General features: G+C 38.8%; 1 protein-coding gene across 1 annotated transcript in view; it reads left to right on the forward strand.

Moving 5' to 3' along the window:
- Positions 1-10,991, forward strand: part of ACACA (acetyl-CoA carboxylase alpha) — a 335,776-nt gene that overhangs the window by 195,875 nt on the left and 128,910 nt on the right. The window contains exons 23-25 of the mRNA XM_012648637.1: positions 1,457-1,581; positions 9,199-9,312; positions 10,551-10,664. Coding sequence (XP_012504091.1) covers positions 1,457-1,581; positions 9,199-9,312; positions 10,551-10,664 — 353 coding nt within the window. The remainder of the gene's footprint in view (positions 1-1,456; positions 1,582-9,198; positions 9,313-10,550; positions 10,665-10,991) is intronic.

The following is a 10,991-nucleotide window of genomic DNA, read 5'->3' on the forward strand; positions in this document are numbered from 1 at the left end:
ATTCTTCTGTATATATATTTCACAATTAAAAGTCTTAAAAAAGGGAACATTTGGTATCATTGCTTTCTTTTTGTTAGTGTCTCCCCTCACCCCGGGTAAATGTGTTCTTTTTATTTCCCCTGGTCCCAATAATTCCTACTGCCAAAATGTATTTCTGTTGTCATTTCAAAAGTAAGTCTTGTTAGGGAAAAATATGAATTTATATAGGATAACCAATTTTTAAACAGCTTCTGTTTTGGTCTAAATGGTCTTTTATGAAACTGGCAGCTCTCTAGATATTGTAGTCCACTGTCTTTCAAATATATTTTAGTTTCATTTTGAAAAAAATGCTTATGTCAATCTCTAATATTTAAAACAGATAAAGCAGAATTGGCCCCCGTTGAATGTACTCCGTATTCTAGGAAACCATGATAATGCAGTTTGAATGCCACTGTTCTGGTTTGTAGCTTAACGTGGAATCTGAATGAGGTGATAATCCTTTACTATTTTCATGATTTCATAAAATTCTAACCCTTGAGAATATTCAAACACTAATTCCTCTTTACTTGAAAATTTAATTCTCAGGTAAGCTATTTTCTAAAGAACTGAATATTACTTATATCCGTGGTAGTTATCACTACAGTATACCTGAGGCTTATGCTTCTTTTGTAAAACATAGGTTTCCTACTTGGAACTAACCTGCCCCTGGTGGCCTTATGGAAGGCCAATGAAAATATGCATAATTTTAGTCTCCCTACAGACTTCTTGACTTAATTCAGGATTCTCCTTGATCTATACCTTGGTTTGGATTTGGAATTTCTAGACATTGCTTAGCTGTTTCAAGGACTTAGGGGAAAATGTTGATTCCAGGGGTAGAAGCCACATTTCTTACGGATATTGGTAAGTTTGGTGTGATTTTATCTTTTTGACCTACATAGAACTCTATCTACCAGTTAGGGTGAAACATATTCTGTGAATCAAACATGCGACCAGAATTTCAAGCTCTGAGTTAGACCTTAAAGATCATCAAGTTTAATGGTATTGACATTTTTTTTTTAAGCAGCAAAACCCTCTTTTCCAAGGAAATCATTCCAAGAAGCTAAATGAGAGAATTTAGAGTAAGAGTAGGGTTGGAGTTATTCCCAATCTCTCAGCATTTAAGGTACACACACTCCCAATTTTTTTTAATGTGATGAAATCAAGGCCTGGAGAGGTAAAATGATTTGCCCAGGAGCACATAGTAAATTGGTAACAGAACTAGGCCTTGAGCCCCTAGGTCTTATATCTAAATTGTCTGACTCTAGTCCAGTATTTCTTTTATTAAATCACACTGCCAGTGCTTTACAAATTCATCTAAGAATATTAAGATATTTCTTCTCATTGCTCATCAGGTGAATTATAGGCATTAAAAAAACAAATAGCATGTAAATGTGAACATACATACAGGGTAAAGACTAGTTCCTTTTGCTGCTTACAGGTCACTATGACAAATGTGTGTTTGCCCTTCGGGAAGAGAACAAGAGTGACATGAACACTGTACTGAACTACATCTTCTCTCATGCTCAAGTCACCAAGAAGAATCTTCTGGTCACAATGCTTATTGTGAGTATCATTTTTCAGAACCTGTAAGGATGGTTGATAATATGCAAAAAGTATTTTTTCCTTCTGATGGCTCTGGTCAGAGAAAAAGCTACTGTCTTTTGTAATTATGGGATGAGTGGGGCTTGGCTTGTGGATTAACAATTTCTTACATCTACCTTTGTCCTTGATCTGAAGGAACTGCTCTAGTTAGGAAAGGACTGTACTGGCTATTACACATATAGTCATGTATAGGAACTCAAATCCTTTGATCCTGTTTAGAAATTTCCCATGCTTCACATTCCTGTTGTCATCATGACAGCAGCTTTAAAGTTTAATCTTATCTAGCTAATGTACACTTTCATTTTAACTCTTGTTGGTACTGTAGATATAAGCAACAGCTCTCATGTCAAAAAACAAAACAAAACTGTTAGAAATCCAGTACTATCCCTCCCCCACCAAAGAAACTTAAATTTATTCTGCATCTTCTTTAGTCCCTGTTAGTTTTATGTATTAATACATGAAAATCTAAGCTCAGATTGTTGTATTGATAAAAGGTATATGATTTTGTCCCCATAACCTAGTAATATAAAAATTAGTAGAAATTAGGGATGAGGGGTAAGACCGGTCAATGTGAATAGAACTAATGTACATTTGACCAGTGGGTAGAATTTTTGTGGACTTAAGGATTTTTAAAGATGATTTGCAAGTCCTTCACTTCTAGATCTTTCTGGTCGAGTTGATTCTAGGAATCAGAACAATAGGGCTGTTCTTAGTATCCTTCACCCCCACGGTCCTGAGCAATTGCCTTGCTGCTTCTTGCTCATCTTTTTGGGGGACTGTAGTGCCTTTTCACTCCTAGAGTTTTCTTTCTTTCTTTCTTTCTTTTTTTTTTTTTTGAGACAGAGTCTTACTCTTGCCCAGGCTTGAGTGCCGTGGCATCAGCCTAGCTCACAGCAACCAGAAACTCCTGGGCTCAAACAATCCTTCTGCCTCAGCCTCCCAAGTAGCTGGGACTACAGGCATGCACCACCATGCCCGGCTAATTTTTTCTATGTATATCTTCAGTTGTCCAGCTAATTTTCTTTATATTTTTTAGTAGAGATGGGGTCTCGCTCTTTTAGACTGGTCTCGAACTCCTAACCTCAAATGATCCACCCATCTCAGCCTCCCAGAGTGCTAGGATTACAGGAGTGAGCCACAGCGCCTGGCCACTCCTAGAGTTTTCTTCCTTTTCCCTTTGTGGAATCAACATTCTTGATACCTTATTCTATCATTTCTTCTTGGAGAAAAAAACCCATAAATCTTCATGGCCATTTTTTATTTCAATCAGAATGAAGGGAAGCTATCACCCTCAAATCTCTGGTTAACATTGGTGCCACTCATTCAGTTATCTATCAGCTGGTTTACTGTAAAGGATGTAAGATTTTAAGAATAGCCTTTTTAAAAAGAAAGAATAACCTTTTTAAAATAGGTAATTACAGGAAGAGTTCATTACCTTTGCTATCCTAGAATGGCTGGGAGGTAGGGAAACCAGAAGATGCATTTGCAAGGGAAAACAAAAATTTCAACACTATGTAATATTTCAACTTCCCCAAGTGACAGTTTCAGCAAAGAAATGATATAATCTATGGCAACTTGCTAATTTTTTTTCTCAGTCAGGAGAGGGAAGAAATCTCAGACTATTTAGCTTTTTTTTTTATTTTAATGAAAGAATTCTTAATTCTCATTTGGATAAAGCCACAACAAAAAAGGGTAATGATGAGGGGGATAGAAGAATCTGTCAGTTTGGACCTAAAATGGGGTGGAATTTACCTGTATAGGAAGCTGATTATGGTGAGTTTTTCATCTTATTATGATTACCTTTTTAAGAACTTAACAGTTTTCTGCACTAAAAATAGACCAAAGCCCAGAATCCTTGGAGCAGCAGAAGAGTAATGATCGTCCAAGACTGTCGCTGGGTTTCTTAAATTCTAATTTGTAAGATATAGGGGCTTGGCTCGCTCCTTTTGCGGAGTGATTGTAAGTAACGCTTGCCTTAAGAATCTCATTATTGGAACACGGAGCCATATTTCCTCTGAGAATTCTGGAGTAGCTTTGAGCCGGGGCTGTTCATTTCTCAAGTAATCACGCTGGTGTGATGGAGAGAGAAAATGGCAGCTGTTCGGAGCTCAGGCCTTCAATTTTCTTCAGAGTCCAGTCACTCAAGTGTGTAATTACACGGGGGGTGCTGCAGAGGCGTTGGGCCCTGTCAGGGAACTGGTTTGAGGCTTTGCTTTCTGCTTTTGCCAGTCAGGACAGGCAGAAGCCAATGGGACTCGGACTTGCCGCTGTTCTCTCCCTCCCCGCCCGCCCCCCCCCCTTGTATCCTGATTATTTCTTACCTGCATGCATAGTACCCAAACTTTCTTTCTGACAGGCTGAGCTCTTAGGAGAAAAGAGCTGTTTCAGAGTTTGGGTTTCTGTGAAAGAGGAGGAGGAGGAGGACAGTTGAAGATGCAAACCAAAAAGCTGGATTTGTCCTTTTCTTTATTTTGACTTGATCATGTTTTTTATTTTAAAAAACAAAACAAAACAAGACTCAGTAAGCTTAATAGGATCTGTAAGCTTTCCTATCATTAATTTCTTTTGAAATATTAGTTTTCACTTCATCTTAGAGATTTGAAAATCAGGAAGTTAATTGATATGATTGAGCTCAGGGCCAGCTAGCAATGACTTATGGAACATGGATAAAGCTCAGATGGTACACCTTTCAGATCTAATATTCCTAAATGCAAAACACATCTTCCTCTTTCCTTCTTTGTCAATGGTCAGCCGCTCCCCCTTCCCCCTTTCTACCCTTCTGCACCGCATCTGCATTAATGGTAGTAGCTGGTGAGAGCCATTTAATTGTCTGGATTTACTCTTTCTGCAGGTCTCACTGCCTTTTACAGGTGTCACCTCGACATGGTAGCACTTTGATTCTCTCAGCCTGTGTTCTCTGCTGGTTACCCTTTCTTTGCTTACCTTGGCTTCCTTATTGACGATTATGTGCCCAGCATTCCAATCTCTGCTTTCTAGAAGCAGGAATGTTGATAGTGCGCTTTGCTGAGCTAGTTGACGGTTTCTGGGGCTTTTGAACCTAGAGGGAGAAATGAAGAAAATCAGGCTTCTGTGAATCTATGTCACGATATATGGGTTGCTCCAGTAAAGAGGTATGTTCATCCTCTCTGGGCGTTAGCATAACTGGTGGTAACTTGTCTCAAGGACTCTTGAGAAAATTTCTTCTAATCTTTCACTCTGTCTGGAAAGCAAAATATCAAGTAAAAGGCTAAAGTCTCATCAGGTTGCCTCCATTTGGAGGAACATTTGTAGCACAATTGAAAATGAAGTCTGGAAGGCCAATAATACATTTATTTTTTGAAAGCTCTGCTTCATAAATTTAATTTTATATGAAAAATCTTAGAGCTTAGAACATTGTTTATGTTTGCTTAGAGATATTTAAGGGACTCTTTTGCCAAATTAAGCTATTTGACACAAATAAAAAGTATTGGTACCCTCATAGTTATCTAGATGGCAATGTACATGTTTTATAACCACCTTGATGCTGAGTAGTCGTCCCTTCATGCTTATATTTTAATTCTGGTATGGGCCACATGAACATGCTATAAACTGTGCTTCTGTATGAATAATGTCGTGCATATGAGCCTCTGACTTGGTTTCAACGGGGAGCATTTAAAATGTTGATCAGCACCTTTCCTTACTCTCCTAACATGACTGCAACTATTTTGTCCAGCGTGTAAATAAAGAAGAACAGTCTTTCTTAGTCATTCCAAGTTTATTGAATAAGGGTGATATTAACAATTTCTCGTTAAACCTGTCCCGTGACATCTTTAGAATGTCAAAAAATCCATGTGAGACTGGAAGAAACTGCAAGAAGTCCTTTGCTGATACTGGGATTAGTGCCTCATCCAGCTGGACCGTGTCTTGGGGGCATTACACATAAGATCACATTCTTTTCATTTTGAATTGCCTTCCTTAGAGGTATTTAATGCCTGGGATACTAAAATCAAGTTGGACTATATATTGGGCTCTTCTGTCAGTCAGCTGCATAACTTTGGCTATGGTTTTGATACTTTATCATGTTTGTTATATTTCTACAAATCTAATATATACCCTATAGTTAGCAACCATCTAAGTTGAAAGTAAAAACAAGACATAACTGGGTTGTACCAATATTGCTGAATAATAGTTTTCACTTTGGCCTGCAGATTTTTGCTAGTGACCTTTAATCCCCAAATCAGCAGGTAGGCTCTTTAAACTAACCTTTTTACATTGACAAAACATCACATAGTTACCATCTAAAGGTATTATTACCAAATGTCAGGATTAGATGGTGATGTTGTGTTGTCCAGTTGTGCAGAGGAATCCTGTCTTTAGGATGGAGGCCCATAAACTTCTTGTTGGATGTTTGCGTCTTAGGATGGGTGGTTCTGAAAGACCCTGTTGGTTTCTTTCAGGATCTGAACATCTGAACATTAGGTCAAGGACAAGAAAGAATTGAGAAAGTTATTCTACACATAATTTTCTATTACCTTTTTCTAAATATTAATGCTAGCAGTGGAGGAAAAAAATACTTGAATAGAAAACTTCCAAGTCAGGATAAACTAAGGGAGGTAGTGGTTTATTCATACTGTTTGATATATCACATCCCAGAAAAGTCTGATTTCTGTACTTTAACACAAGGAGCCCAGGAAGATTGTCAGCTTGTGGTCATGAACAAATAATTAGTTCACTTTTATTTTTTCTAATCTCCATAGTACACTTTTCTTACAGATAAGGTTCTTTTTCCCTAAGCCCCTTTTCACGTCCTTTCTTTCATAGTGGAAAGATGAAATAAAAAAGTGGTTTTATGTGTTTTGCTTTGTTTTGTTTTATAACTTAGAACATGATTTGTAGCTAAGCAAGAGGATGACAACATTTTTCTTTATTTTAATCTCTAAAGGTAAACTTAGATTTCCTTTAAAGCAGCAGTCCCCAACCTTTTTGGCACTAGGAATCGGTTTCATGGAAGACAGTTTTTCCATGGACCGGGGGTGGGAGGGGTGGGGGGATGGTTTTGGGACGATTCAAGTGCATTACATTTATTGTGCTAACCTCTCTGCTAATGATAATCTGTATTTACAGCCACTCCCCAGTGCTAGCATCACCACCTCAGCTCCAACCTTAGATCATCAGGCATTAGATTCTCATAAGGAGCACGCAACCTAGATCCCTCACATTTGCAGTTTACAGTAGGGTTTGTAGTCCTATGAGAATCTAATGCTGCTGCTGATCTGACAGGAGGTGGAGCTTATGTGGTTATGCCAGCAATGGGGAGCGGGTGTAAACACAGATGAAGCTTCACTGGCTCGTCTGCTCATCTCCTGCTGAGTGGCCCAGTTGCTAACAGGCCACAGACTGGTACTGATCTGCAGCCTGGGGGTTGGGGACCTCTGCTTTAAATGGAAAACATTCCATATCAAATCTGATATAGGTTGGGAAGGTGACTGTTGTTCTTATTTTGTCTTGTTGGCTTTTGTCACGTCTGACTATTTGCATAGTAACTGAGCTGTGGCATTACCCATAATGCATCTTGTTTTTTAGACCTTTTGGTGGGTCATTCTGATGATTACAGTAAGTACCTCCAATATGTTTGCTCTATTACGAACATTAGGAAAAAAGGGATTTACTAGGAAAAACTTATCTTGCTTTCTCTGCCCACTGGTGTCTATCTTTTCTTTCCTTCTGTCTTTTTATGGTTTTATCCCTGGTGATTTTACATATTCCCTTGAAACTCTGTTTTGCTCATTAGTTCTCAGAAAAAGATGAGACTTAGTTGCATTTTCTTTCTCCTCTTTGCTTTTATGCCTAGGATAGGTGGAACAGGTCCTCTAATCAACAGAACCCTGGATTTATCTTCACTTTAATAGCAGCTTTTATTTTTCTCACTCAGATGAGTGAATTCTCTGTGTTAAATGGATGAAAATAACGCTTGCACTTCCTTAACTATAAATCCCATCATATGTTTTATGACTCAGGACAGTTGGAGCAGACCTCTTGTTGGTGGATTGCGGAACCAGAATCTCATTTTCTGGGGGAAAAAAAAATAGAGAAGCCTTCTTCCCAGCATAATAGTTTTGAGTACTCCCAAAGTATTTACCTGTGGAAGGTTGTAGGGGTTTTGGAAACAGTGTTGTGGGACATGCATGTTTTCCCCAAGGGCCGAAAGTCCCGTGCTTTTATTTATACTGCTGTGATAAAGGGCTCTAAAAAAGTAGCCCTGAGATGGGGAAGGTTAAGTTTGAAGTAGAGATTCTTCAAGAAAAGGGCTGATATCAAGGTGGGGAGAAGATTAAAAAGCAGCAACAGGTAGGCCCTTTGTGATCTGGTTGTCTTTCAAGTCCCATTGAGGGGGAGAATAAAGATTTACTAAACTATAAAGGCCATGATTTCAAACTCCAATTAGAAGAAATGATATCTAAATGTATATATTTTATATGGTGTGATATTAAGAACTACTACCACCAATAGCTCTGTAAAATTTAAAAAGGACATTTATAAAAAATTTACAGGTTTTCAGCTTAAATGGAAATTGCATGGATAATGGATGAATTTAGGGAATAAACTGATATTCCACTGGACTCCAGTAGAAATATTTCTTTTTCAATACAATAAGGAGTAACATTTTTTAATGTTTAGAAGAGGCAGGACCCAATACTGAATAAACCGTGGATTCTGTAGTAGGAGCATGTTTTTTTCCTCTAAACCAGCTACGAATCCACCATGTTTATTTATTTATTTTTATTATTATTTTTTGGAGACCAGGTCTCACTCTTTTGCCCAGGCTGGAGTGCAGTGGCACCATCATAGCTCACTACAGCCTCAAACCCCTGGGCTCAAGTGATTCTCTTGCCTCAACCTCCGGAGTTCCTGAGACTACAGGTGTGCACTATTAGCCACACCTGGCTAATTTGTCTTATTTTTTTTGGTAGTGGCAGGGTCTCCCTGTTTTGCCCAGGCTGTTCTCAAACTCCTGGCCTCAAGCCATCCTCCCTCCTCAGCTTCCTGGGTACAGAATTGCCAGAATATGGGATGGTGTTTTTAATTAGTATGTGTGTATAAATGAAAACTTTGTTCTTATGTTTTTGTTTTGCATCCTCCTGGGATGCTGAACATTTGGTTTGTGGAATGAAAACCACCAGGGTGTTTCCTTTTGCCTTGTTTCTACCTTCTTTCCAAAAGTGGGAGAGGAAACAGGAAGGCCTTTAGTCCTTGTATTATTTAAAACTTTGAGACATCATCTGTTATTTCTTACTCAGAGTCCCCTTGACCCGTTTTAGCAGTCTCTGATGATTTCTTCTGCATGTTAAACGTATAGTGTTGAATTATAAAGAAATACATCAGGAATTTTGAATCTGAATGACTGAGGTATTTGGGCTGCTTCTCCTTAGCAGAACTTCCTCTGTATTCTTCTTTACCACATTGTTTAGGGTAAAAATAATAGGAAGTTTACATTTTCCTATTAATTTAGCTATGTTTACTTAGTTTTCATTCGCCTTCTCCATTTCAAAGTCCTGTCCACCTGTTCTTTTTAATGTGGATCTGTATGTTCTTTTTTAGGATCAGTTGTGTGGCCGGGACCCTACTCTCACTGATGAGCTACTGAATATCCTCACTGAGCTAACCCAACTCAGTAAGACCACCAATGCTAAAGTGGCGCTTCGAGCACGCCAGGTAGGTAACAAAAGAACATTGGTTATCTTGAAGGGAGGATGGTTTTCATGGATTGGGCAGCCCTAGACTCAATGAGCTTTTACTTAATCACCTTACAAAGATCATGCAATTTTCTATGTATGCCACATTTTCCTCTGAACAAATGTTTTCACGTGGTATATGTTTTCTGAAGAGAAAGGAAAATATTAATATTGAGTCTCTTTAAAATAGGAGCCCTTTTCCCATTAAAAAAAATCCTGGTATCATTCCCTACCCTCCCTACCATCCCTGTGATAGTAAAGCAGGGTCAGGTGGAGGAAAAGGACACTGAGGGAAGGAAATAGACTCAATATTTCTTACTTCCCAAAGGGAGCTCAGAAGCAGATAAAAACTTTTAAGTGTATAGGAAATAATCAAGTGTGGAAAGCAGAAAGATAATGAAATGAATCATAGGCACTAGCAGTCAGAACAACCCCAGAGAAGTCCAGTTAGTTTCACCCTGCAGTCTTCATTTCCATTCCAAAGGGTTTCAGCAGGGAAGCCCAGCTATGGTGCTCCCTTTGTGTTTCAGTGCGTGGGCATTGACAAGGAAGCAGCATTTGAAGCTGTTCAGTGACCTTCTGCTTTCTCTACAATTGTATCCATGTCAATGAACTACTCAAAGTTATTGAACCTCTCAGTGACCTGCTGAGGGTATTCAGATCCTGTCGTGTCCCTGTTTGTTTGTGGCACTACTTTCACTCCCTCTGCCCCTCACATGCAGTGGTGTTACTTCCTGGCGCCTTCTCCTTGGTGCTGAGTACCTAGGGCTGTCAAAGCAGCTTTTCCTAGTCTTTTTTTCTACTTCAGAGTTGCAAAAGGCTAGCTATGCTGCATCCACCTTCCCCACAGCTGCTCCCTGCCAGACCTGATTCCCAATTAACAGCTAGTCATGCAGTCCCCAGGACTAGCAGCTTTGCAATGGTAAATCACATGCACTGATGGAACTTGATTGAAGCTGTTTTCTCTTCCTTCCCCCTACCCCCCATGGGAAATTGCCCACAACACAAATCATGGTGAGAGTCAACTGAGATTCAGTATTTGGTGGCATTGGCTTTATGTTATAGAACCTAGAAGTTGTTTTACTTGGTCTCTGTTTTATCTTTGATGCCTGCACTTACAGATTTATATTTATTGCTTTTGTATCAGAGCTGCCTAATAGGAGCCTAGAATAATCACTCCCTCAGGAACTTATGCCTCTTATTTTGCTCTCACTCTAGGTTCTTATTGCCTCCCATTTGCCATCCTATGAGCTTCGCCATAACCAAGTCGAGTCTATCTTCCTATCAGCTATTGACATGTACGGACATCAGTTCTGCATTGAGAACCTACAGGTATATATGTGGCCCTTTTCTACCATTCTGCACTCTTGTCCCCTTTATTCCCAAGCATAGTTTAATTAAGCAATTAATCAATTAATTTTGATTTTCCATGTAATGAAGTTTCATACTTTGACTTTCTAAAATGATTTATAGTGATTTATTCTTATGAATATTTTTTCATAGAAATGCTGTTAGAGTTGTGGTTTAGCTTAAAAATCTAATAGGCCTGCCTTGATAGAAATATCCCATTGAAGTCTTTACCTCTTATGCTATTACCTACAAAGTATTCTAGGCCAGAATTAAGTGGTAACACTGGTTGATTTGTGATATATATATTTA

Source organism: Propithecus coquereli, unplaced genomic scaffold (genome assembly GCF_000956105.1).
Source record: "Propithecus coquereli isolate 6110/MARCELLA unplaced genomic scaffold, Pcoq_1.0 Scaffold291, whole genome shotgun sequence".
Taxonomy (NCBI): domain Eukaryota; kingdom Metazoa; phylum Chordata; class Mammalia; order Primates; family Indriidae; genus Propithecus; species Propithecus coquereli.